This window comes from Littorina saxatilis, linkage group LG2 (genome assembly GCF_037325665.1).
Source record: "Littorina saxatilis isolate snail1 linkage group LG2, US_GU_Lsax_2.0, whole genome shotgun sequence".
NCBI classification, from domain to species: domain Eukaryota; kingdom Metazoa; phylum Mollusca; class Gastropoda; order Littorinimorpha; family Littorinidae; genus Littorina; species Littorina saxatilis.
Window position 1 is genome coordinate 72,387,780 of NC_090246.1, and position 16,486 is coordinate 72,404,265.

Here is a 16,486-nt window from a genome sequence, read left to right on the forward strand (position 1 = left end):
CACACATCACACACACACACACATACACACACACACACACACACACATACATACACACACACACACACACACACACACACACACACACACACACACACACACACACACACACACACACACACACACACGCGCGCATTCACGAAAGCTCTGGAACGCATGTACGGACACGCATGTTTTTGAATTTGTGCTTGCTTGCTTGCTTGCTTGCTTGCTTGCTAGCTTGCTTACTTGCATGTGTGCATTACAGCTGGCGCTGATTATCCATTTGAGGCTGAATGCAAATTGAACAATTAAAAACAACTTTCAACAAAAACAGAAATCTATTTACACTAACTGTTTACTCCACGGAGCATTATCAGTTTAATGTTAATTCAGAAAAGTCGACACACGCGGCACATAACAAGCGATTCGATCTTCATTACTTTGGATAAATTGTTGCGTTTAAAGCGTCCTGGTCGCAATCTGCATGCCAATGTCTTCGAAAACAGCAGGCCTCCCATTTTGTGGATTGCTTTCTCAGCGGGTTCTGTCAAAGAGAATTATCTCCCTCGCTTCCTGCGTCGTTTGCTTACGTACAGAAGCAATCCCTCCAATCTACTGAGCTGTTCAGCCGCCTGTTAGTGTTAACTATTCATGTTACGTTTAACGATGCAGAACTTCTCTTTTCTTCTTCTTCTTGTCGTTCGCCTGTGCTAAACTTGGAGTCCAGCTCTGGTTATGAAGCTGGTGGTCTTATGAAGAGCCTCCACAGGACCATGCAAGGAGAAACGATCCCCCTTGTGCTCCCAGGGTAGGACATACGGGCCAGGAGCTAAGGGTGGGGTAACCCCTACGGAAAACATAGAGGGCTGAAGACGGAGGTATGGAGCCTACATGGCGCTTCTCGAACAAATCACTGTACCACGCATTATCTGCCATCATGAAACTTCTCTTGTAAGCGATCACGTTCACTGCCACAAATCTGTCTCCACTTTTACGAAGAATGAGAGCATCATTCCACTGGGACACATACCAAACATCAACCAAGCTCGTTGCTGAATTCTGCGCAAAGTTTGATATTTTTTTCCTCCATTTATTTAGCATATTGGCATTGTTGTCATTTCAACATGAATTCAACCAAATTTCCCAATCTGCGAAGACATCAGCCAGGCTATTGTTTTGGCATGTGTTTAAAGCCCCAGTATGTCTCAAATGGTTTACAAAACGATTTAAATCTTCTAATGAAAAAACCTTATGGAACACACTTGCATTAATAGCATTTAATAGCATTGAATGAAACAGTTCGTTTGAAATGCTATTTAGCTCGCGTAAACCACACACCAGATTTCGTGGTTTATCTAACTCCTGAGCCATCGTGAACTCGTGTGATCCACTTTCCTTTTTTTCACAATTTAGTCGTCAGTTTGTGATTTCAATGCGACTGGCTGTATCTGCAATAGCACGTCATTGTGTACCTCTGATTCTAAAACGCAACAAACGGCTGCGAGTCACACGAACTTGTCGGCGGCGGCTGGCTTCAAAGAAAGCGAGAAAAAAATCGTCTGCTTTGAGACACGACTTTCGTGACCCTGCTTCCGGGCTATTTTTTTTAAAACTTTCAAAACTTCGATTGTTCTGAACTTGTCTTGATGAAAAAAGAAACCTTTTATGATTTAAGAATGTTTGTGTTACAAGCTGTCAATTAATTATTTAGATTTTAAAAGTTAGTTCTATCGCCAAAACGAGGCGCCTGATTGTAGGTCAGACGGTCCACGAAAATAAATTCTTTGAAAATGTCTCACTCTCGACGGAAAGCAGCCAGGATGTTCCCGTTCGGTGAGCGTTCAAATGGAAGGGTGTTTGTACTGTGTGTAAAAGCCTGACAGTATCTGTGATGGTTTACGGGAGGCTTACTGTGCCTTTAAGCTGAAGGATGTTCGATGCCGTGTTAAAGGCTGCCATATTCGTAGCGTTCATTAATTAATTCATATTGTTTACATGTGCCAATGATGTTATAAAACTGTACCTAAGGGGATATAATTACGATTGGCTGTAGCTTTCGAACACAGAAAAAATTATTTCAGTATTGCAAAGTGGTGTTGATAGTGTCGAATGTAAACAGAACAGTCTCAAAGGCCATCTTTGGTTTACGAAACGTCACGAAGTGACGTCAACTGTCTAAAAATAGCCCAAGTCCTGGAGAACTGTTGCTAAACAATGCAATAAAGAATTAATTATTTCTCGTAATTGGTAAGGACTTCAAACCTAAAATTTTGCAGGAAGCTTAATTTATACATCCCCGCAACGATGGGAAAAGCCCTGGATGTAATTAAACTAATTAAATAGGACTATGTCAGCCTTTAAAAACCTGAAGAGATCTGTAGCGATGAACATGATCGTTTTCAAGAGAGGAATGTATCTTTCAGTATTCATGTTACGCTAAACTACAGCTGAATACAGTGGTCCCTTGACCACAGGCATGTGGAGCAAATGGTTTCTATATAGATTGCTGGCTGCGTTGGTGCCCCGATAATTTCAGACTGAGTGCTATAAACGATTATCTACCGGTCAGTCTACTCAGATAATGTAAGGGGTGTGCCTGTTGCATATGATTTACACACGGGCGCGCGTGCAAGCAAACGGACACGCACACGCGCGTGCAAGCACAAGCATACTCACACACGCGTACACACACACAGACACAGACACACACACACACACACACACAACACACACACACACACACAGACACACACACAAACACACACTCACACACACACAAACACACATACACACACACAAACACACACTCACACACACACACACACACATACACACACACACACACACACAAGAGCGCGCGCGCACGCACGCGTAAACGTACAATTCGCTTTCACGTACGTTTCGTTCGAACGTTTCATGATCATCGAAGACGGGTTACATTATAATAGAAGGTGGGGGGAGGAGGGGGGGGGGTCGCTGAAGTGCGTTTTTGCCTGTTTGCCTATAGCCATTAAGTTCTCATTCTGGGAGTAATAATACCTGTTCATGGTAATGATGAAATAGTCATATCACAGGCACTCGTCACGAGGTGGACGGGGCCTATGTCTTGGATGTCACTTGTGATGAACGGTCGTCTTTTCTTATGGTTTATAGTAATAGAAGTAGTCTTGAGAGCGCACAGGCCCCGCCCACTTTGATCCCGACCCGCTCGTGACGAGTGCCTGTGGTACATATCGTTTCTTTGATGTATCTGTTAGTTCGTATCGAGTGTTGTGCGTTTCTGTCCATTAGCCTGTTTCAACTGAGTACGCGCTATGGGCGATGCAATGGCTTTTCATACCAATGATGCTACAGTTCATTTTCGAGCACCCTCTCTGTCTCCTCGTACTGCGTGCGTGTGTGTGTGTGTGTGTGTGTGTGTGCGTGTATAGATGTGTGTGTGTGTGTGTATCTGTGTGTGTGTGTGTGTGTGTGTGTGTGTGTGTGTGTGTGTGTGAATGCGTCCGTGCGGGCGTGTGTGCGTGCGTGCGTGTGTGCGTTTGCCTGCTTCCTCTGTGTAATGTGTTGAAGGAAGTAATGTTTTCTCATGCTAATGATGTGTAATACAGTACAAACCGTTTGCGCGGTGTGTCAGGTCCCAAGATGTGAAAACTGCTCGCAAGGGACAGCATGCTGGTTCGCGACCCTGTCAAGAGAGATAACTCAATTTATATTCCATGTATATGTCATTGTTATATATTGTTACATGCTTTACACAATCAGTAAAAAGCTAGTAATAACAAGCTGTGTGCAAATATATGTTAAATCAACCACCTGCACTTCTGTAAGCATGACCTCGAGGTCTTTAACTTGCTACGACAGGAAGACGGGGGTGGGACATGGATATTGTCTGGGAGCATCTCGTTACTCCCCCGTATCGTTACTCCCCCGGCTCGTTACTCCCCCGGCTTGTTACTAACCCTAACCTTAACCCTAACCATAACCCTAACCCTAACCATAACCCTAACCTTAACCCTAACCATAACCCTAACCCTAACCATAACCCTAACCCTAAGGGGGAGTAACGAGCCGGGGGAGTAACGAGCTGACCCCTATTGTCTCTGGTTCATCACTAAAAGTTGATCCAATCCTGGTCTGGATTCGAATTTGTGACCAGAAGGATCATAACTGAGCCAGGTGAGCTTGCAGACCCCCAATATGTGACACTTTGCTATTGCCAAGGTGTTTTATTACGAGATAAAAGAGTAACATTTTAAGTTATTGAGACATCACAGTGCGCAAAGAGATTTATAGAGCAAATCAAGAAAATGAATTATTGAACGAAGCGCAAAGCGCTCAGTTCAATAATTATTTTCAAGATTTGCTCTATAAATCTCTTAGCGCACTGTGATTGTTTCAATAACGATATTGTCAGTAACGACAATAGATTAGAACGTTTTAAAAAGCCCATTTTTCTGCCAGCGTTTGGATAAATTGTGGACAGGTCGAGTTAGATCTACTTTTGTGTGTGTGTCGGCTTTGCACATTTCGGGGGTGTTGACGGTTTCATCGCCGACCATGCATTTTACGATTTGATTACCCTCTGTACCGTTTCATCGATTAGCAACTAACAGTATGAGTTACAGTTGATCGAAATGTACCCGTTAGCACACCGTTTCACTTAAAGGCACAGTAAGCCTCCCGTAAACCATCAGATACTGTCAGGCTTTTACACACAGTACAAACACCATTTTATTTAAACACTCACCGCTTGAGAACATTCTAGGTGCCCTCCGTAAAGAGCGTTCAATGTTCAAAGAATTTATTTTTGCGTGGTTTATCTTACCTCTGAGCCATCGTGAACCCGTGTAATCCAGTTTCCCTTTTTTCACAATTTAGCCGCCAGTTTTTCATTTCAATGCAAATCTCTGTGAGCTTATCTGCAATAGCACGTTATTGTGTACCTTTGAATCTGAAATGCAACATTGAAACGGATGCGAACTAGAGCAGTGGCGGTTAACGGTTCCGAGGAACTGGCGCCAGGCAGCGTCGTCTGCTACGAGAACCACGACTTTGCGTGACCCTGCTTCCGGGCTATCTTTTTTTAAACTTTCAAAACTTCGTATTGTTCTGAAAGTGATCTTGTCTTGAAGAAAAAAGATGTCTTTTATGATTCAAGAATGTTTGTGTAACAAGCTGTCAATTTATTATTTAGATTTCAAAAGTTAGGTCAGAAGCGCAAAAAAGCACCGTCCGATTGTCTGACAGACAATCCGCAAAATTAATTCTTTGAAAATTGCTAGCTCTTTACGTAGGGCACCTAGGATGTTCCCATTCGGTGAGCGTTCAAATGGAAGGGTGTTTGTACTGTGTGTAAAAGCCTGACAGTACCTGTGATGGTTTACGGGAGGCTTACTGTGCCTTTCTATATATATATATATATATACGACTTGTGTCTGTTGTGTGTGTGTGTGTGTGTGTGTGTGTGTGTGTGTCCGCGATGCACGCCCAAGGTTCTCGATGGATCTGTTTCAAATTTGGTGGCCATATTCAGGTACACCCCGGACACAACCTGCTCAATGAGATATTTCAACACGTGCTCTCAGCGCGCAGCGCTGAACCGATTTTGGTTTTTCTCTGGATCCATTCCCAGTAACTCTTCCTTATCTTCTCCAGTGTTTTCAGCGTTTATCTCCCTTCCTTCGTGTGGCGTCAATCCATATTCCCGTTTCTATTTTTAGAAGGTCACTGTCGACAACGCTCAATCCATATTCCCGTTATACTATTTTTACTCTTCTCCAGTGTTTTGCGCGTTTATCTCCCTTCCTTCGTGCGGTGCGCCGGCAAAGCCGGCGTACACCCGGCAAAGCCGGGTCCCCGGCACAGCCGGGTATTCGGCTCGACTTCTTCCCGGCGAAGCCGTACCCGGCGAAGCGGGTATTCATCTAGTTAAGTATTAATTATTGGTATAAAAAACAACATGTACCGAAATGTTCTATGCTCCCCAAAAAATGAACGACCCCCAAGCAACTGAGTGGTGTCCCCTGATGTCAAACGACTCAAAGTGACACGTTCGTTCCCTCATTCGCAAAAAAATAAAGTTGGCATATTATTTCTCGCAATGTACCTGCATTCATCTGGGAGGTTGGTGCTATGATTACATGGTAAGAATGTTTTGAAGCCTTCGCGTGTTCTGTTTACATCGTAGTTGTCTTGAAATATGCAAAAACCCGTTCATTTCAGTCGGCTGAACTGATGGTGTCGTCTGCTACATATATATACGAGTAGGACAGTCTATTGAATCAGTCGACTTCCAAATGCTGCTTTGTCCAGCGCGAAATCTGTCAGAAAAAAACCTTCTGCTTTTAGCCGCGGGAAATGTTAGGGTCAAGCATCATTTGGTAATGTGGAAATGATGAGCTACATGTCACTAACAGTAACACAGAGAAGAATCTTCGCAAGTCGAAACACAGGCGGAAGGTATCGTCCACTGGACTACTACTATCACAGAAAGACTACAAGGTCTGTCACTCACCTTCGAGTCTTCTGTGTTCTTGGAGTCGCTTCCTGGGGAAAAATATTGTTCAAGACGGTTTGCCTCTTCCTACAGTCTGTGTAAGGTCAAATAAATACACTTGAATGATTGTTTGAACTATTATGTGCCTTTAGTTTTCAGCTTCCGTCCGCTGCAGGTTGTTTTTAACCATCATTTGGACGAATCTTCGTTTGCGAGCCGCTAATCCACTTGGGGACAAATCATGTATCCGCACCGAATATGCATACCAGCGCTCATTGGTTAATAACAGGATATTCGATGATTATTTTCCCGTGGGTAGCTTCCCTTTGCTGCACAATATTTACATATGTTAGACCAATGAGCACTGGTAGGCATATTCCACTTCTGCTTTTAGCCGCGGGAAATGTTAGGGTCAAGCATCATTTGGTAATGTGGAAATGATGAGCTACATGTCACTAACACGGAGGATGAGAAGAATCTTCTCAAATCAAAAGAAGGGGCACAGCCTCGCTTTGGAAAAGGGCGGAAGAATACGCTTTCTGGAAAAGTTAGCGGAGTGCGCTAACAGTTTTAAGCGCATTGCCATTAGCCAATCAACTGTTTCACATCTGTCATGTGACACCAGTACTTACTGACAATGATGGTAAACAGAAGACAAAACGTAATGATATTGAGTACCCTGTTGATCCCGGGAACATGCCCCTGATGGCTTTGTCGTGAGGGCGTAACACTTGAATTTCTCTCTCCCCCCCTCCCCTCCCAACCCCACCCCACAAAATCCGTTCAGTTTCTTACCTAGTTTGGGCTGCTCCTTCGGTCGTTTGAAAAAAGAAGTCAGGAAGTTCATGATCATGCCGCGGAAGTCACAGTCTTGCGATCAGAATCGTCTGAATGTTTGTAGTCAGGTGGAATCAGGTTTACTTCGTCAGCATTGTTCACACAAACCGATGCACACAAGTCGATCACACATAAAACGATTACGGTCGAGTTCCATTTTTCACACAACTCGATTTGCACAAGTCGTTCACACATAAAACGATTACGGTATGAGTTCCATTTTCCACACAAGATCTTGATGCGAGTAGGCTTACCAGAAGAGGACGACTCTGAACTTTTGTCCGATACGGCCCACACACTTTTACCTTTTTACCTTTTTTTAATATGTCAGACTAAATGAGCGTGAAATGTCATGACATAGTCAAGAACGAAGTTCAGCGCGTCGCCGACACAGACAGATCCAGGCTTTTATGGCTGATGAGTTATTTGGACCCAACTCTCAAAAGCAGAATGGAGACTAAAATTTACAGACACATATGTAGCTGTTGGTCAAGTATATGACGTGTCCTGCATCGCAGCTTCATCACGCGTGTTTGGAAGTGCAAAATCATCCCGTTTCAATATAAGCTGTCAGGCTGTTCCCAGAAGGCAAGTAGGGGCTGTATTGTCACCAAACTACCAGCAGAACAGTTATTGTCTCTTGTCATTCAGCCAACTCATTGTCATACGGTCCTACCTGAATGTTATGTTGTGCGCTCGTATTGCTAAAAAAAAAAACCACACACACATTGTTTTAGGTTGGCAAGTGAGTGTTCGCGGTGCTCACAACACGAAGTTGACCATCATGTCAACCATCACAGATCCGCGCAGATTTGTGCAGGCGATAGTAGCATCCTTCCACATGGAAACATACCAACAATCCACTGCCTGCCTGTTTTCTGTCCATGCGAGATGCTTGTGCTGAATTAATTTCGTAACGGATTTTAGATATCAGTCCAACTGCCAAGTTGTCTGAGTAGTGAGATAGCTGTGTCATCAGCAGATCAACCATTTCTTGTCCTTATCATCCCAGCAACTCGGTGTTATCAGTGTTGTAATTGAATGTTTGTCGTGCACTTGGACAGCTGAAAGCACGTGCGTTACAAGTTGGCGAGGTCGCACAGTGTTCACTCAGACGCCCAGAGCCCACCGCAAACACACAGGCAGCACCACGCAACAATGTATGCTAAACGAAGGGCAATTTCAAGTCTTGCTCTTTGCTCTTCGTCTTCCTCCTCCTCCTCCCCCTTATAAACCCCCGTCTCACGAAAAGCACCAGCCGAAGAAAGAGAGGGGACTGGAGACGATATTCCCTGGTAAACGACCGCGTGATGGCGCCCCTGGTCCCTGGCACGACTGACTTAAAATCAATCTGTGCGACACAGGAGTCAGACAGTCCATACCTCACCGGGTCCTCCGGGATCCTCCCTTCTTTTCCTCCAGGGGGATGAGGGTTCTCATTTATAATCGCACCTCAGGGGCGAAAGCTGTCAAACATAGAGAGTCCAGAGTGAAATATATACCGTTGCGCAGGCCACGGAAAGTCAGCTCATTTAAAGGTGTCTGTTGCACGAAACGACAGCTATGTTCTGGCGAACTTATTCAAAAACAAAGAGACTGCCAACGTTCCAAATTTCAGAATAAAAAAACAAGAAAGGTAAGTTGTTGGAACGTGTGTTATTGACAACACAATACGTTACATTCACATATATGTATGGGTCAATATATTTGTGAATGTAACGTATTGTGTTTGTCAATAACAAACGTTCCAACAACTTTACTTTCTTGTTTTTTTTTTATTCTGGCGAACTTAGTTCTGATAGGGAAAATAAATGTGCATGTAGTTGTTTCGAAGATTACTGGTATGCACCGAAAGAGATATCAGTAGTAATCGTTGTCCTGTACCAAGAATCTGTTTTCTTTTTTTCTTAACAGTTTGGCTCAAGTAGTAGGCTTTAAAAAAAAATTGCGTGTGTGTGGGGTTTGTTTGTTAAATATTTTGTTATTACAATGTCTCGTGAAACACAGGTTTGCCACAGCCCCTCTTTTCTTTCACACATTAATTAACACCGCAATTCAGCCGGTAGGGTGACAGGGAATAAACCGCAAATTGCATGGACACATCTCAATGACATTGTGTGCGTAAAAACACAGCTGGCATGGGCCTAACAATATTTATCACCAGCGATTGTTGTGAACGATAAGTCCGTCAGTATGTCGGGTTTAATGACGGGTAAGCGTTTGGCAAAACGCAGCAAGGTGCCAGCATTTATTTTATGCTCTTTGAATAATGGGTTGCACTTGCTGATTATTCAGTCGCAGCAACGAACGGACGAGCTGGAGGTGATCAACAGGCTTGTGTGCGTGTTTCCATCAAAATTTAATCTTCTTAAACTTTTTCTTCTTTTTTCCTTCTTTTTCTTCTCTTTTTCCTTTTTTTTTCTTTTTTCCTTCTTTTTCTTCTCTTTTTCCTTTTCTTTTCTTTTCTTTTCTTTCTTTTAAAAGATAGCCTACCTTCCTTCTCGTGCTAAACATCATGTCAGCAATCACAGATCCGTCCATGATTGCTTTTAAACGATAAAAACATCCGTCCGTTTGGACACATACCGATAAATTAACGGCAACAGCCTGGCTGCTTTCTGTGCAGAGCAGGAAGTTTTGCTGAATTAATTTCCTACCTGACACCGGTGTCGATCTGTGAAATTAATTTCGAAAAAATACCTTTGCTCCGCTCAGAGCTGTTGATTTTCGATATGTGTCCAAGTGAAACACTCTTTTGTCCCATGTAAAAAGCCTGGACTGATCTGTGATGAATGACACGATGGCTTACGCGAGAAAGAAGATACAAGTACCTTTACGCTAAATGATAAGGATAGCAAGTTATCAACGATTATATTCTTGAACAACTGTTTGCACAGGTCTGGCAAAGACTCACACAAGCAACGATCAAATAACTCCAGAGTTAATGACAGCCACTGTGGGCAATTCATTTTTTTTAAACTGTGGGGTTTACTGAAATGTTTCTGTCCTAACACTTCAACTAAATAATTAGAACCCAAAACAGCAAGCTATCGGTGTTTATGCTCCACAAAGATGGTTTGCACTTTGTGGTGACTCAACGACATAATGAACTATTAGTAAGTGCCTTTCCAACACCAAAAATTGCCTTTTATGCGTATTTCCATCAACTACTCGTTTGTGAGCGGCTTTCCGTCACAACTGCTTTGTGTGCGTATTTCCATCAAAACTGCTTTGCAAGCGTCTTTCATCGACACTGTTACGTTTGCGTCTTTCCATCAAAACTGCTTTGCAAGCGTCTTTTCTTCAAAACTGCTTTGTAAGCGTATTTCCTTCAAAACTGCTTTGTAAGCGTATTTCCTTCAAAACTGCTTTGCAAGCGTATTTCCTTCAAAACTGCTGTATGAGCGTCTTTCCATCAAAACCGTTCTGTGTGCGTTGTTTCATCCAAAAAAAATTTGTGTGTGTATATTCATCAACTACGTATGGTTTGTTAGCGTCTTTCCCTCAAAACTGGTTGTGTACGTATTTCAATCAACGCTGTTGGGTTTATTATAGACCTTATTCTCTCCTTGACATCTTTCCTATGGCAAACATATCCAAGCTTATTGCTGCAGCTGAAGTTTTTCATTGAAATAATTGCTCTTATCCTAACACTTCCTTTCTAAGCAATGCAGTTTACTACTTATTGTGCTTTGAACAACGATTATCCTATTTTGCAAGAGTTTCAGTTTCTGATGTCGTTTCTAGCTGCTGCTCACAATTTCGCAATTTCGTTCTGCAACTCATCATTTTAGGCCCAACTTCGGTTCGGCCCTGAGACAGTGCACAATCTATCAAATACAACGGAATCGCAGATAACGCTCTCAGCCCCAGTAAAAAATTGATTACTGTTTCATTGGCATATCTCTAGCGGATAGTGTTTCGGTGCTATCTTGAAGAAATTTGATTTGCTGTTCAAAACCAAAGGCCGTGGCTGTCATTTTAATGAAGCATGCTTGCAAGAAACATGACTCTACTTAACAGGTCAGTCTCTGCCATGATTCACTGCACACTGTGGCAGTTTCCCTGCCGATTGTTTTTTTCTCCATATAACTGCTGGACAAAACGAACAAGTCTAATTTTTCATTGAAGTAGAGTGTATGCTCTCTGTTGTGTGTGTTTTTTCTTCTCGAAATATATGAGCTTGTGTCTACCCCGTTCAGATCAACACACACCGCCCTCTTCAAATATTGTCAATGGGTCAATACAGCTTCTGTTGCTCGGAACAATTAACTACTATTCTATGTCGTGAAAAAAAGAATTCACATTCAAATCCTTTTTGACAGAAAGTATTAAGAACAGGCACGTTATAGAATACGTTAAAAGTAAATTTGGTGCAAAAACTAAAATGGGAGACATGCATGTATTCAAAGCAATATTCTGACTCACGTATTCTGACTTCGAGGCAAGGAAAAAGAATCTTCAACCATCCACCTACAGACCTCTTTGAGTTCAAAAGCAAAAATGAAAGACACGCATCATTGTGGAAGTGAACACATAACTCAGATCATTTGCGACACCTCCACAATGGCCACCTCGAGTGTGGTTCTACATATTAGTGCACGTGACCAAATGAGGCCACCAGACAAAGGTCTACAAACCGAATGGAATGACCGTCCTAAGTATAAGTATGACTGCAGTATTACCAATAATACGACTGTATATCAGGCTCATACATACATATAGTAAATCTCCATTGTTGGTTCTGTATGGAGCCGACGTTTGCTTTCTTCCTATAATGTCTACGTGTATTATGGTTATGATCTCACTACCCAAACTTGCAGGCGGCCATATATCTTCACGTACGAACGTCCCGCCCGTGATTTAACTCTTTCCGCTAGAATCACACAGATTTTTTTGTTGGTTGGTAAAATAGAAGCTGTAATGCTGTATAGGTTATGTGGTGCTTTAACGTCAGAATTGTTTTACTGTTGTTCTGGTCGGATTATTTTTAAAATTCTGTTGTGTGCTCATGGTGGGGTTTTTTCTAGAACAATCACTATAATATCAGTTTTGCGTAGGCAAGAGAAGCTTGAATAACTATGAAGACCACTGTACACGAGAGAATGTAATTTTTTTTTTGATTGAAAAGAATCGTCTTCTAAAAGACCACGATGCATATCAAACTACTACAATCACTCAGAGTTACTTCATGTATCATGAAATATGTCCAGGCCGTTTCACATGAAATAAAAGCACCCGTCCACTTGGTTACACACTATTTCATCGCGTATCATTGTCTCACTGTCAGCAAGACAAGGCATTGAAGTTGGTGATAATGTTGTTTAAGTTTAGATATCAATCCCGGCCTGGATTCGAACCTTTGATCCTAGGATCACAAGTTCAGGCATTAAACCCGACACCTTAATGAGAGTGGTAGTAGTAGCCGTAACCTAGTTCTTGCATGATGTCAGCAAACCAGTCGCAAGAGCTTTACCACGGGCCGGACCGGCACGGTTGGCCTAGTGGTAAGGCGTCCGCCCCGTGATCGGGAGGTCGTGGGTTCGAACCCCGGTCGGGTCATACCGAAGACTTTAAAATTGGCAATCTAGTGGCTGCTCTGCCTGGCGTCTGGCATTATGGGGTTAGTGCTAGGACTGGTTGGTCCGGTGTCAGAATAATGTGACTGGGTGAGACATGAAGCCTGTGCTGCGACTTCTGTCTTGTGTGTGGCGCACGTTATATGACAAAGCAGCACCGCCCTGATATGGCCCTTCGTGGTCGGCTGGGCGTTAAGCAAACAAACAAACAAATCGTATAAACCAACTCATGTCCAACATAGGCACTTAGACCTGACGGACAGCAAGCCCCTTAAATTTGACTTTTTGTCACACACCAAAAATCAACACCTTAGCTGCTTTCTGTGCAAAGTGAGAACATTTTGCTGAATGGACGATGTTCTTAAATAACGTGGACAAGGAACATGTGTGGAGACACACCCCTCACTAGTGACTGGCCAAAAACGATGTCACGTGGGAAAGCGTGCCTCAATAAAAAAAAAAAAATCCAAGAGTATTCACTCTTTCACAACACATACACACTTGGCAGAGTTGATTCCGGAATTCGGCTATTACCGTAAAATCCCTAGCAAACGCCCACCTGCACAGATTTCGGGTACAAGTAAGGGGTGGGCGTTTGCTAGGTATACACCCCTTTGCAAGATAAAGTGTCATCACATTTTCACAAGAAAAAAAAAGTGATACAACATGTGATTTATGCAATTTTAATGAAAAATAAACACACCGTTTGTTTACACAAATAAAGATCAACGTTCTGTGATAGAAAAAAAAGAAGAAGAAAAAACCGGCGAATCATCGAACAGTGTGCACAAATCGTAGATAAAGGAGGCCGAATGTCTTAAAACAAATTATTTTTAAAGCAAAAAAGGGGTGGGCGTTTGCTAGGTAGTGACCCCTCTGCACAACTTTTGGCCAAAAGTGGGGGGTGGGCGTTTGCTAGATACTGGGCGTTTGCTAGGGATTTTACGGTACTTTAGCTAATTGATTTAACTGTCACTTTTGAATTTATTTCAACAAAAAACGTGCACTCCCGGTCTGTGCACGGAGCAGCCAAGCTGTTGGTTGTTTTTACATAAATATTTGGTTCGGGTTCTCTTGAATTTGCGTGCTGTCTTCTGATTTATGTGCCTGATACTCTTTAGTTCTTCAGTATTTAAGACACGCATATATTTTTCATCAGGAAAATTCATTCAAACGTTTATTTTTAAGGTATTCCTGGTGTGTATAGTCACATAGTTACACCCTCAACCTGAAATGTATAGCTCTTGGGGCGATGAGAGAGTTGTGTTTTTTTGCTAGATTATATCACTTTGAGGACGTTCCTTCTGAAAACCGCTATATGCACACGAGAACGCAGCTCGAGTCTTGCCTGCACAAACATGTAACCCTTGTCGAGACTAATACTACACCAGATCGAATTTTCTCCGAACGAAGAGGGTCGCAGTTTGAAAGATCGACTAAACTTCACAAAACATATTGTCCTTTTTTTTGAGACAACTAAAACCACCTTTAACTGAAACTCCCGTTGTATATCAAATTCCTCAGTTCACGTCGAACCACAGTGCCGATCACTCGTAGTCACTCACTCCATCGGATAACCTGCGACAGAGTGTAGACTTCACAAAACATATTGTCCTTTTTTTTGAGACAACTAAAACCACCTTTAACTGAAACTCCCGTTGTATATCAAATTCCTCAGTTCACGTCGAACCACAGTGCCGATCACTCGTAGTCACTCACTCCATCGGATAACCTGCGACAGGGTTTACCAACCAGCCAACAAACAAACCACAACCCTGCTTTCGCGGAGAAAATCTGTTCCTCCAACTGAAGGAATGATCGCTCCAAAAGCCGATCTGAGTAGCTGGTGTCTGTCGGTACATGCACATGATGACACCGTCACCAGATGGCCAGGCATCAAACTCGCTGCAGATATTATATTACTTTTCTATTGTTGCGCTTGTCTACATAATTATGTGATCCCGCAACAGGTGCGACTCAGTGAGCGGGCTTTATAGAGTGGAGTAGTATGTATGTACAGTAGCATTGAGGTTTAGAGCAATGCTGTATGGTAATGTAAGCTGTGTGCACGGAGTCACGATCAATCAATGGATAGGGGAGTCACCGTGAGACGAGTGGCTACTGCTGCTGTCTTGCTCCATTTAGAAATGTGTCAACTGCTTTCGGACAGTTGCTGTACTTACTTTTCTTCTTGCTGGCATTGCTAGTAATATCATTTTTATGATGTATACACATTGCTGGTAATGTTGTTGTTGTTGTTGTTGGTGGTGTTGTTGTTACGTGTGTGTGTGTGTGTGTGTGTGTGTCTGTTTTTTGCTGATGTCCTTTTTTGTCAATAAAACTTGCTGCATCTGCTGCTATCGTGGTGATGGTGGTGGTGGTGTTTATGGCGGCGGCGGTGACAATTACTGCTTCTGCCCGTATCTGCTCCGATACTGACTGCACTAACAATCCCATTGTTTCTGCAGCTGCCGCATGTTGTTCATATTATCGTAATGTTTCCTTTCCATGTTTCTCTACACTCGTTGTTACAGATGCAATCATACTGTCTTTATATTGCTGCCTATAATAAGTGTTGGTTGCTACATGGCGTTCTGACCGCACTTCGGCTTCAGCGAAAGGGATACCAGTGGCAAAATGTCTCGAATCGCCCCAAGTGCTAAACTTTTTGTTTTAACGTTGGACTGATGTCACCACACACTTGGAATATCATTTACTCTTAACAGAAGTGAACATATTGAACACATTTCTGTTACAAGTTTTGATCACATTGTGACATTGTATACATAGTTCTCAGCTGGCAAAAGTAGCACACATAGTGTTCATTGCCGCGTGTGTGTGTGTGTGTGTGTGTGTGCCAGTGTGTGTGTCAGTGTCACCAGTGTGTGTGTGTCAGTGTGTGTGTGCGTGTGTGTCGTGTGTGTGTGTGTGTGTGTGTGTGTGTGACGGTGTCAGTCAGTCAGTGTGTGTATGTGTGTGTGTGTGTGTGTGTGTGTGTGTGTGTGTGTGTGTGTGTGTGTGTGTACTATCATAGTGTGCTTAAGTCCGTATGCACGCCTTGTGTACTATGATGTGTGTACGTGACGTGCGTGTGTCAGTCTTTTTGTCACTTCAGTTGTCAGCCTAGTGAATGTGTGTCAGTGTGTTCGTCTGTATACACGAATGTTCAATATTATCCACAGAAAAGAAAGAAAACTTTGAAGAAAAGAAAATAGCCGAAGAGAATACAGAAGGAGACTCGTCAACCTCGGCTCAGTGTTACAGTTCGGCAGATATACTGATTGTTCTAATTAAACTCTTGTCAAAACCCACTCTTCGTGTCCCTGCATTCGGCCATTGACTCGGAATCTTGTAACAGGCCAGTAGAAATGCAATAACAGTATCCAAACTGACTCTGCGGCAACTGATGCACTACTGGTGCTCAGTTAATCAGCTGCGCGGCCGATCCGGCGCGGCCTCGGCCGGCATCACTCAGTACAACCTCCGTCGTAGAAGGGAGAGAAATTACAAAGTACGTTTGGGGTCTCTGGTGGCCTTCACCTTCAGTGAGATCAGCAGCGCTCATTATCATCCGTTGTTCTGAAGGTTACTC

At 43.0% G+C, this 16,486-nt stretch overlaps 1 protein-coding gene across 1 annotated transcript in view; it reads right to left on the minus strand.

Annotated features, from left to right (window-relative positions):
- LOC138959680 (caspase-3-like) overlaps positions 1-8,754 on the minus strand; it is a 155,597-nt gene extending 146,843 nt beyond the window's left edge. The window contains exons 1-2 of the mRNA XM_070331263.1: positions 7,274-8,754; positions 3,598-3,667 (exon numbers count right to left, since the gene is read on the minus strand). Of these exons, the coding sequence (XP_070187364.1) occupies positions 3,598-3,667; positions 7,274-7,331 (128 nt within the window). The 5' untranslated portion in view covers positions 7,332-8,754. The remainder of the gene's footprint in view (positions 1-3,597; positions 3,668-7,273) is intronic.
- Positions 8,755-16,486: the final 7,732 nt, after the last annotated feature.